Source organism: Festucalex cinctus, chromosome 2, assembly GCF_051991245.1.
Source record: "Festucalex cinctus isolate MCC-2025b chromosome 2, RoL_Fcin_1.0, whole genome shotgun sequence".
In the NCBI taxonomy this organism is placed as follows: domain Eukaryota; kingdom Metazoa; phylum Chordata; class Actinopteri; order Syngnathiformes; family Syngnathidae; genus Festucalex; species Festucalex cinctus.
The window spans coordinates 28,707,767-28,719,298 of record NC_135412.1 but is presented as its reverse complement, the minus strand read 5'-3'; the positions used below and the strand labels follow the sequence as shown (position 1 = coordinate 28,719,298).

The 11,532-nt window shown below is 37.8% G+C and overlaps 2 protein-coding genes across 6 annotated transcripts; one reads left to right on the top strand and one right to left on the bottom strand.

Moving 5' to 3' along the window:
- Positions 1-2,752: 2,752 nt before the first annotated feature.
- Positions 2,753-7,479, bottom strand: lipt1 (lipoyltransferase 1). Of its 5 annotated transcripts, XM_077514276.1 has the most exons (6): positions 7,363-7,474; positions 7,135-7,245; positions 6,765-6,847; positions 6,297-6,675; positions 5,875-6,096; positions 2,753-3,580 (listed from the first exon to the last, which is right to left on the bottom strand). In XM_077514276.1, exons 4-6 carry the CDS (start codon positions 6,580-6,582, stop codon positions 3,168-3,170), a joined length of 921 nt encoding a protein of 306 aa, XP_077370402.1. In that variant the 5' UTR covers positions 6,583-6,675; positions 6,765-6,847; positions 7,135-7,245; positions 7,363-7,474; the 3' UTR covers positions 2,753-3,167. The 5 variants fall into 5 exon arrangements, with proteins under 5 accessions (XP_077370402.1, XP_077370399.1, XP_077370401.1 ...); XM_077514273.1 differs by having other exon boundaries at positions 6,297-6,847; XM_077514275.1 differs by having other exon boundaries at positions 6,297-6,847; positions 7,359-7,468.
- Positions 7,480-8,875: 1,396 nt separating this feature from the next.
- LOC144014419 (required for drug-induced death protein 1) lies at positions 8,876-11,405 on the top strand. The gene is made up of 2 exons (XM_077514279.1): positions 8,876-9,342; positions 11,025-11,405. The coding sequence occupies exons 1-2, from the start codon at positions 9,178-9,180 to the stop codon at positions 11,160-11,162; spliced, it is 303 nt and encodes a 100-aa protein (XP_077370405.1). The 5' UTR covers positions 8,876-9,177; the 3' UTR covers positions 11,163-11,405.
- Positions 11,406-11,532: the final 127 nt, after the last annotated feature.

Genomic DNA, 11,532 nt, shown 5'->3' with positions numbered 1-11,532 from the left:
TCACAATGTAGAGGAATGCAATTTTCAATCCACAAAGGCTGGAATTAAAAAAAAACAAAAAACAACAACAAATTGATTCATTTAGGTTGGTTGATGGACTTTAATTTATATATTCAGTGTTCCCTCGCTACAATGCAGTTCACTTTTCGCAGTCTCGCTGTATTGTGGATTTTTTTTGGTGCAATTCTGAATGTATTTATTTATTTATTTTTACAGTAATGTACCTATTATCTAAAATTTTGAAGGTCTGTACATTGAGAATGTTTAAACAAGAGAAATGTGAGAAAAAATACATTTATTTATTTAGTGTTTAAGCATGTCTGATTTAGCTAACTAATTGAAGTACATAAACTCATATTAATTCATGGTTCATTCACCATTATTTTAGCATAGACCTAACCTATTAGACCAAACATTTCTGTATGATAAATCGAATTTTGGTTATTGTCGGCTAATGCACATCAATTGGTTGTCTGTTTAAAAAAAAAAGAAAAAAATAAATAAAATAAAAAAATATATATATATATATATATTTACAGTGGGGCAAATAAGTATTTAGTCAACCACCAATTGTGCAAGTTCTCCTACTTGAAAAGATTAGAGAGGCCTGTAATTGTCAACATGGGTAAAGCTCAACCATGAGAGACAGAATGTGGGGAAAAAAAACTCAGAAAATTACATTGTTTGATTTTTAAAGAATTTACTTGCAAACATGGTGGAAAATAAGTATTTGGTCAATACCAAAAGTTCATCTCAATACTTTATGTACCCTTTGTTGGCAATAACGGAGGCCAAACGTTTTCTATAACTCTTCACAAGCTTTTCACACACTGTTGCTGGTATTTTGGCCCATTCCTCCATGCAGATCTCCTCTATAGCAGTGATGTTTTGGAGCTGTCGTTGGGCAACACGGACTTTCAACTCCCTCCACAGATTTTCTATGGGGTTGAGATCTGGAGACTGGCTAGGCCACTCCAGGACCTTGAAATGCTTCCTACGAAGCCACTCCTTTGTTGCCCTGGCTGTGTGTTTGGGATCATTGTCATGCTGAAAGACCCAACCACGTCTCATCTTCAATGCCCTTGCTGACGGAAGGAGATTTTCACTCAAAATCTCTCGATACATGGCCCCATTCATTCTTTCCTTTACACAGATCAGTCGTCCTTGTCCCTTTGCAGAAAAACAGCCCCAAAGCATGATGTTTGCACCCCCATGTTTCACAGTGGTTATGGTATTCTTCGGATGCAATTCAGTATTCTTTCTCCTCCAAACAGGAGAACCTGTGTTTCTACCAAAAAGTTCTATTTTGGATTCATCTGACCATCACACATTCTCCCAGTCCTCTTCTGGAGCATCCAAATGCTCTCTAGCGAACCGCAGACGGGCCTGGACGTGTACTGGCTTCAGCAGGGGGACACGTCTGGCAGTGCAGGATTTGAGTCCCTGGCGGTTCAATGTGTTACTGATTGTAGCCTTTGTTTCTGTGGTCCCAGCTCTCTGTAGGTCATTTACTAGGTCCCCCCGTGTGGTTCTGGGATTTTTGCTCACCGTTCTTGTTCTCATTTTGACGCCACGGGGTGAGATCTTGCATGGAGCCTCAGATCGAGGGAGATTATTAGTGGTCTTGTATGTCTTCCATTTTCTGATAATTGCTCCCACAGTTGATTTATTTACACCAAGCGTTTTACCTATTGCAGATTCAGTCTTCCCAGCCTGGTGCAGGTCTACAATTTTGTCTCTGGTGTCCTTTGACAGCTCTTTGGTCTTGGCCATAGTGGAGTTTGGAGTGTGACTGACTGAGGTTGTAGACAGGTGTCTTTTATACCCCAATGATGAGTTAAAACAGGCGCCATTAATACAGGTAACGAGTGGAGTCTCGTTAGACCTCATTGGAAGAAGTTAGACCTCTTTGACAGAAGCCAGAAATCTTGCTTCTTTGTAGCTGACCAAATACTTATTTTCCACCATGTTTGCAAATAAATTCTTTAAAAATCAAACAATGTAATTTTCTGATTTTTTTTCCCCACATTCTGTCTCTCATGGTTGAGCTTTACCCATGTTGACAATTACAGGCCTCTCTAATCTTTTCAAGTAGGAGAACTTGCACAATTGGTGGTTGACTAAATACTTATTTGCCCCACTGTATATATACACACACACACACACATTGTGGAAGAGGTCCTAGACAAAAAAAATAAATAAATCACATATCAAATCGCAATACTGAGGGGGGAAAAAAATTGCAAATAGATTATTTTTGAAAATCGTTCATCCCTACAGTATTCACATGACGTCATGTGCCACACATTGTGTGCAGTTCACGGATGTACTGGACGTCGAACGTGAACTGACAAAGGAGTGTCAAGAGAGGATTGCAAGGGAAAAAAATAATAATAATTCCAACCAACAAAATGTGTTCTGGCCAGTGGCCATTTTGATTAAGGTATTACTGTAAGATTGTTAAAATGCATTTTACCATAATGAGATCGTGATATATGTGGCTCGCTCTAGTTGGAAACAGAACAAGTGGTCAAAAGTATAACATTTTGAGAGTTCTCCAAATACTGTACCCTCCTGGTCTCTATTTTCCTTTCCCAGCAGCTCAAAAGTTGAAATTGTAGTGACAAGTGTACGAAAATTAGTGATGAGTCAACAATATTGTTGTAGTAACATGCTAGTGCTTGTAGCTAGCGCGGTTGGGGACCTAGCTAACTTGGCCTCTAATTCACAAATGATAAATGCACATAGCAAATAGAGCTGTCAAACGATTACATTGTTTTAATCAGATAAATCCCATCTTAAAATTTTGATTAATAACGATTCATCTCTTAAATAAAAAGGCTTTTTAAAATACCATTTATTGCCAGCCAAATTTGAAGAGCGCCTGTTATGTGTTAATTCTTTCGACATGTTATGAGGACGTCTTCAAAATGTTTTGATCCACTGCATGCTCTCATCCTCCTCTTATTCTAATCACTTAATTACTTGCGTAATTTAAAATGGGGGGGGGGAAATGACACCAATATTTTGACATGAATAAATATTATGAATGTCATACATAAACAGAACGGGAGCACGACTGAGCACGCTGTAAACCAGCCACAACATGTGGCGCTGACCTGCGAGATCTGACCTGCTGAACTATTTATTACCTGTTTGTGTGTCCGTTAGCCCATGACAGCCAATATGGCATCACAAAGTCTGCGCAGTCTCTTCTGCTTCTCGCCACTCTCGTAACGCCACAGCATCGCAAAAGCTGCGGCGGTGCGTTGTGGACAAAATCGTTCTCCCTCCAGCACATCCTTCAGCTCGTTGCTCAAGCTGTGCGGAAGCCAGTCAGTGGGAACGTCCAAGCGACAGCTGTCAATCACGCCGTGCTTGACTTCTAAACACAGCTCGACTGTGCGTCCGGCTGATGACAGATCGTCTGCCATTTTTAGACGCGTTTGGACGCTGAACTTTGGTGTCTTTCCGAAGATCCAGTCCCATCCTCGCAGCTCTGCCGACATGCTGCTGAGACCAGGAAACACAGAGTCTTCAGCGGGGTTCACCAAATTCATGGCAGCGCTGCCGCCAAACTCTAAGGAGGCATGCAACGCGGAAGAAAACAAAAGAGAACTAGTGAAGAGTCACATTGATCCAAAGTGGCATTCAAAGAAAACAATACAGTATTACAGGAATGTGGCTTCCAGGTTTGTGGTCCCGCTATTTCACAATTTTTGGGGGAGAGTTAATAACTCATTCGCTCCCAGCCATTTTCACAGAAACAATCCCGTTCACTCCCGGCTGTTTTACTGAATTTTGACTGATTTTGCAAGGCCCACAGAATATTGTGTTCAATTGCTATAAAAGCATGGAACCTATCAAAAGAAAGATTAAAATCTCTTCAGGCAAAAAAAAAAAAATGTTTCTATCTGTTACCGTGCAGCAATTAGCATTAGAAGAGAGCTAAGTTTCATCAGTTTTCACAAATCTATTTAAAATTGTAAGTAATTGAGCTTTTTTTTCTAGATTGCCCTGGTTAATCTCCTTTGCGCTGCTGCAACCTGCTGGCCGTTTCTGTAATAACTACCATTTCTGCAACCGTTCTTTGCAGTTGAGAGGCTGCATCAAAGCCTTCTGTATGCTTTAGCATAAAAAAAAAAAAAAACAAAAAACATATAAATACGTCTTTGGGACACTTAAAACATTTAAAAAAACGTATTTACACGTTATTGGGAGCAAATAAGATAACTATATTTTAGTCTGACTTGTTTATATCACGTTTAATTTCACCACCAACCACAAGATTGCAGTATAATTAATCAGTTTGAGACTAAATTCAAAAGTAGAACAAAACCACAAGTATTTCAAAATTATTCAATGGCATCTGCTGTAATCCTACTTTTTACACCTACAGAAAAGTGAAAGTTTTAGATACATTTTAGACTGTACATTTTTGTGTATAATTATTGATATACATTCGGAGACAAGTTAGTTTAGAAAAATAGGATTTGTTTACTGTAAACACAGATGGACCGCTAAATTATTACGCGATGCAATATTTTTGTGTTACACATTGGTCTTGCGCTCTCTCAATATATGTGTTTAAATTAGAGTTGTCAATTACATTTTTTAATCACATCTTAAAAATCTGATTAATCACAATTAATCGCTTAATTAAACAGGCCTATTAGGGGGTGTCAAAATTAGTGGGTTAATTTTGAGTTAATTTAAAGTTCCTTTAATGCCACTTTTTTTTTTTAATGCGCGATTATTGACCGTCCTTTACTTGGAAAGCCTGTAATGGGGGATTCCAGTAGACACAGCATACACGTCCATGTCAAAATCTAGCAGTAATAAATTTCATAATAATGCATATATTTGTGAAGACTGGGGTCAAGTTGGAAATTACAGTTTTTAAAATGTGCAGAATTTCACAAGTTACTTCATCTTAAGGATTAGATAGCTTTTAATATAAGAAAACTGCACTGAGCTGTTACCGTCTTACAAATGTAATTATGCCATCTAGTGGCATAAAAATGACCTCAACACAAATCAAAATCTCACTCGTTTTTTACTGTACAGTACACCTTTTTAATTTTAACTCAATTTTATGAATTATTAATAAATTACTGTTTCAAAGACTAAAAGATGCAGCCATATTTCTATTGGTTTAACATTTTTTTCACTTTCAAGTTAAGACTATGAAACCTAGGGAAAAAAATGTTATTGTACATTTAGAACAGATATGAAATTTGTGATTAATCTGAGTTAACTGTTGAAGTCCTGTGATTAAATACAATTAAAAATGTTAATCGTCTGGCACCCCTACTTTTTATCAACATTTTCTGCCTGCCAAATTTAAAGAGCACCTGTTATGTGTTAATTCTTTCAACATTTAATGTTATGAGGACATCTTCAACATTTTTTGATCCACTGCACACCCTAATCTTCCTCCTTTTCTAATTAATTACTTGCATAATTTAAAATGGAAAAAAAGACACCAATAATTTGACATGAACAAATATTCTGAATGTTATACGCAAACATTTATTACTGTAAATGCTTTACTTTAATGCACGTAGTGATGGTTATTGCTCAATCACAACCACCTTTAACACAACCATCCGCTGTCAGCGAAAGGATCATCTGCGGTCAGAATTATATAGTGTGATTAATCTGCGTCAATACATGATTAATGTGATATTTTTTGTGATTAATTAGTTTGACAGCATTAATTTAAATGTGTTTATAATGTTTGAAACGTGTGTTTAAATACCTTAAAAATTGCCATAATTGCAATATAAATGTGCTTATTCTGGAAATCAGTTCACAAATATTTCAGTTTAGAGCGTCTTGAGACAAAGGTCATGGACTGAGCTTCCACTGTACCTGCACTGTACTGATCTGCCAACGCATCCAGTAGCACCTCCCACGTCAATGTGGGGTCATGGTCCACCAGGTTGGCAACAGGCGAGGGCACACTGGGCGTGGCATTGCTGTGCACACCCTGGCAGGAGGAGTGCAACACGGGGGAGAGGGCGGCGTGGTTGGCCGAGTGCAGCAGAGTGCAATGATGGTAGGACGACTTCCGGCTGATTCGAGAGGCACTTCCTGGGGTTAATAAAAGTATGTTAGTGTGGCTAAATACACCTTGAATGCATAAAATCTGGTTGTTTTAGTCTGCCCTATGCTAAATTATATATTTCCTCAATTATATTATTAAAAGCCAACCTGCTTTATTACCATAAATTTTCATTGTTTCTCATGGGAAGGTTCCAACTTGGAAAATTCACAGAATTCCACAACCCTACCTGTGATTTTGTAGTGTCCCTTCAAGAAAATGTCGAACCTCTCGGTGGCTTCGATCTCCAGTTCGGGCCGGAGACGTCCAATGGCCTCAGTGATGACCTTCAGGTTCCTCTGGCGGTCGTACCCATTCTTAGAAGCAAAGAAGGTCAAGTTCAGGTTCCCTAGGTCATGGAAGACCGTGCCTCCACCACTTCGCCTGCGGGCTAGAGATATCCCGGTACGTCTCATGAGCGACAAGTTGCACTCCTTCCATGGATTCTGATGTCGCCCAATTACCACGGCCGGCATGTTGCGCCACAGCAACAGAATGTTACGATGCTGCAGGTCCAAGTTGGCCTCGATCCAATCCTCCAGGGCAAGGTTCTCATATACGTTGGTGGACTGGGAGTACAGGACAAGCCCCCCCTTGCTGTTGTCAGTCAACAGAGTGCTGCAAGTGCGAGTCATCCCACGAAGCGTTTTAAAAGTACCTGTCCTTAAGGAGTCTCTGATGTAAGGCACTGTCCATTTGATGTGTAACAAAATCCCCATCACCTCCACATTGTGTTGCGCTCTAGAATGGCCAGGAATGAGAACACAGGTGAGCCATTTGTCATGCAGTGGTTATTATAACTGACTGGAGCAGCTGGGATGGGAAATTCCACAGTCCAGAGTAGGGTTGTCTGCTTAAGTTGTTGATATTAATGCTTATATTTTCTAAAATAGATATATATACATGGCTAGATAAACATTTAATTAAACTAATGTTTAGAGTATTAGCAACAAATTGCATACAGTATGAAGCACTCAGACAATTACACAATTATTGTTTTACTAGTGAGGACAACGTAGTACATGGACCTTAAAACGGATGTCAAGGATATGAATACTCAAATGGCTGGTAGGATTTTATCGGCGCTGCTACATGACGTCACTGACTCGCCCTTGCCGAGTAGCCCAACATTAGCGTCACTGCAATCGGACAGTGAAAACAAACACAAACTGTTGCAAGTATCCCCCCCCAAATGGCAGCAAACGTGTATTTCTACAAAAGACTATTTATACAACTAAACAATAGTTCTTACCTACCTAGGCAAAAGGTTGATGTCGACCGGTGGGGTTTGTCCGTCATTGTAAAGCTGACGTGTAGATACAGATGCGCAGCGAAGAGTTCCGACCGAAATGGGTTTACTTTTTAGAGACTTGGTCTGCTGTCTGTACCTCATAAAACCATTGGAGGGGAAAAAATAAAAAAAAAATTAAAAAAAACATAAAAAAGATCTAAAATACAAAATACATTAAAAAAAACAATATAGTGTGTGTTTGTCTAAATATTTTTGTTCTTCTCGTTTTATTGTCTAAATATTTTAGTTCTTCTTGTTTTATACAGTGACAGTGAAATATTTGCATAGTTGAATCGAAAGTCCTCAAAATCACCGTTCAAGTTAAGAATCAAGCGTCGACAAAGCGCACCTAAGTGCCCATAAACATAAAAAGCAACAATTATTAATTATTATTCTTATTATTATTATTAATAATAATAATAATAATAATAATAATAATAATAATAATAATAATAATAATAATAATAATAATAATAATAATGATAATAATAATAATAATAATAATAATAATAATAATTTCTCTGCAACGTTAGTAAAGTTGTGTGGTACAGAAAATGGATGAATGTAAAATTTTCTAATCAAATATAAAAAAAAATTATTGCAGCACCTCCTCTGTGTCTTAGAACAAACTTTACAATCCAGATGTTGGCCGCCTGATGTTCCATCCGTGGCTTAATTGGTTGGCTGTCAAAGGTATGTTTTGTCGTGGAAAAAAAGAGTTTTAATCTTACAAGAATAACGTTACATACGTTTAATGATTGTTGCAATAACATGATCTTAATTAAATGAAGTCATAGAGAGTGAATAAAAAAAATACTTGATTATGGTAAAATTATGCCTTTCATTCAAGAGAAAGGCATTTCAGTGCGCTTTTTTTTCTTTTCTTTTTTTTTTTAAACTTTTACTTCAGTACAGGAGATGAATCAGTACTTGGAAGATAATTAACTAAATCCTCACAACAGACTTCCTTACAGTAAACTGCATTAGAATAACGAGGCCAAAACTAAACAAAAACGTTTTGTAGATGAACTGAAAATCAAGTGCTGATTCCACAAGTACAAGTTGTGCTTCAAATGGTCACTCGAAAAAACAACAACAACAACAACAACAACAACAACAACAAAAAACACTATAGTTAAATGTTGTTGGTACAGGTGTACTCAGTCTCAGTAGCTCCTCCCAAAACCGCATGGGGTCATAGTTCCTCAGGTCGGTGGAGAGTACACAAGGAAACCACTCAAGATTGTTTTCAGTAAGTCTGTCTCAAGTTTTATAATATACACTGTACACTTATGAGAGTTGTGTTTGTCAAACTACAGTTGATTGTCTGGCCGCAAGCAGAAGAAGGAATTTGTTTCTCACAAAACAATTCAGTATGTTGGCTTGATGCTTATTTTTACTCTTACTTGCCAGCAAACGTCAGACCCTCAAGGAGGATTACAGCATTTGGATGTTACCAGATTATTTTCAATGAAGCGCAGTAAAGTAGGAGGTTTTCTACAGGGATCATCTACATACTATTCCTATTGACTCAGTGACAAGTTTTGTGTTTATTCTGTAAAACAAACATAGAGAAGCTCGTGCACAAATGCCAAATGTTTTTGACAGAAGAGGTAAAGAGTTGCAGGTCAGACATTTTTTGTACATTCTTTTCTAATCCTGCATTTATTTAAAAGCCAACAGAGCTTCAGCTGCAGGCTACTAATAAAGTTGGACTCCCCGCTCCAAAGGTCCTCAGTTGAGGAAGACACAAACAACAACTTTGCCACAAAGACAATCGATGGGAGCCGAAGGGAGGCAGCAGAAAACTTCTAAGGAAGTATATTTCGCCATACTGCCAGATAAATACGAACCTTTGATCGAAGATGAAGGAAGCCAGGAGACGCCAGAGGAAAGGTTGAGGAGGAAGGAGAAGAGGAAGAGGAGGAGGAAGAAGTACATTAGAGTAAGAGAAAAACTTACTTTTGATGTTATCATTATGTCCTGAATTTGCTGAACAACAATAAAAGCATTCACTCGGTTCTTTAGTAGAAGTATAGATACAAATGACACTGGAAAAGTAGAGGTACTGATTTAACTCCGGTACTAACGTAAAAGTAAAAAAGTACAGACTCTGAAGTACAAAAGTAAAAGGAATATACTTTTTTTTAACTGTCAAATATACATTATACAAAATTTGTCATTTCTTCAGCACTACAAACAGGCACTATTTAGGTACAGAGAGTGAAAATGTGGCACACTAAGTACTGTTGTTCAACTCAATAAATATGATAGTGAAATAAGTAAAAATGGTTTAACAAATAGCTGTGTGAGTTTAGCTTGCAATAATGTGTAACAGTGAAATCTCACATAAGCAAGACGGCATCGATTTATTCAGGTAAGGTTTCTAATGAATTGGGCATAGTGGATTAGATTAGTTGGCATTAAATTATACAGCAATGTTATAATATTACTGTTAAATTATTATTATTTTTTTTAATGTAGGAGAGCTGCCAAATACAGACTATCCATATTTTGTTGCGGAAATGGTATGCTAGCTGCCTAGCTCTTTACGCCCATAACACTGATTGTTCTGGATATTTAAAAGAAATGGGTCATATTGTTTAAACAGGTTTAAAACAAACAAAAACACTTGGTACACAATTGTGATATATGTTGACAACAGTAGAGCAGTGGTCACGCATGTGCAGTGGAAGCTAGTACATGAATCCGACAATCGCCGCTAGCCTTAATAGATTCTTATCAGCGGTGAGGAACAATGGCAGCTACACAATTTGACGTTTCAGATTAAAGCACAGACAACAACTGTGTGCTAACAAGAACTTTATTAATCACAATAACTAACGTCTTGGTACTTTTCTGCACTATGTCGCTACTGTCATAGCTGCGAGGTCATTGAAACGTAGCTAATGGTGAGTGTGAGTGATATTTTTAATCATTTGTTTTTATTTGTTTAGATGTCGGTCCTTAAAAATACTTCTTCATAAAATGAAAATGGACAGTGGCACAAAAAAATTTGGGCACCGTTGCCTTTATTAAAAAAAAATAAATAAATAAAAAATGGTGTGAGTGCGTTGTGCATTTTTGGAATGCCAGTGATAACATTTTTATTAATTTTGTGATTTATTTATTCTTTGAAGCATTAATATTAAATTGTACAATTGCAATACCTTGATTTAGCACAAAGTAATTTAGTAGTACTTACAGTGTGTGCGTCTTTGTTTTTTCTCCATTGTGGCGCCCATACACACGGGTGTTTTTCCAGGTTTAACTACCTTTGTGGGGACATTTTGGTGGACCCCTCAAATTCAGACCTCTTTTTGAGGGTCAAGACTTGGTTTGAATTGGGTTATGGTTGAGGTTAGGGTAAGGAATGGGGGTAGGCAATCATTTTTGATGGTTGAGGTTAGGGAAAGAGTTAGGGAAAGGTATTATGTCAATGAGAAGTTCGCTCAATGATACAAAGTCAAACGCGTGTACAGTTTAAAGATTTAAAGTGATATGATAAATGTGTCAAGTCAGCAGGGCAGCTCTTTGAACACATTTCACAACGCTGCAACAAAATGTAGTAAGTCTATTTTAGTGAAGTTCAACAGACTCACCGCCCGGGTACGTTCTGCTCGACAGAACGTCAAGAAGGCGTGCAGCTTCAGCTGGCGCTGCCTGGTGTATGGCCTGCAGAGCCTGGCTGGCTCGTTCTCCACGCCGCTGTCAGCCGTGGCCGTCGTGATGGAGCAACAACGAGAAACGAGCAGTAAAGCATGACGGGCCCTCGTATGGAGCCTCACAGGGACTCTTCCTGTCAAATGTTTTAAATGTAGTATTGTCAGTATTGTTTTGTTATTGTTTTTTGAATTTTGCACGATTTTTACTTTCTGTATGTCAGTCACAGCAATTGTTTTCTTGTCACATTTATGTTTCGTGATTGTAAAAACTCCTGTTTTTAGAATGATGAATTTGTTTCAGATTTGATACCGGATTGTATCAAATGCAGTAAAAGGTGTTTAATTTTTATGGCAATTCGATCTCCATTTCTTATTGTTCTCCTCGTTCTCACTTTCAGAATCACATACCATTAATGACCATATTTTAGAATGCTACTTGAGCACCAGAGTAAGGTCAGACTCGCCAGGTG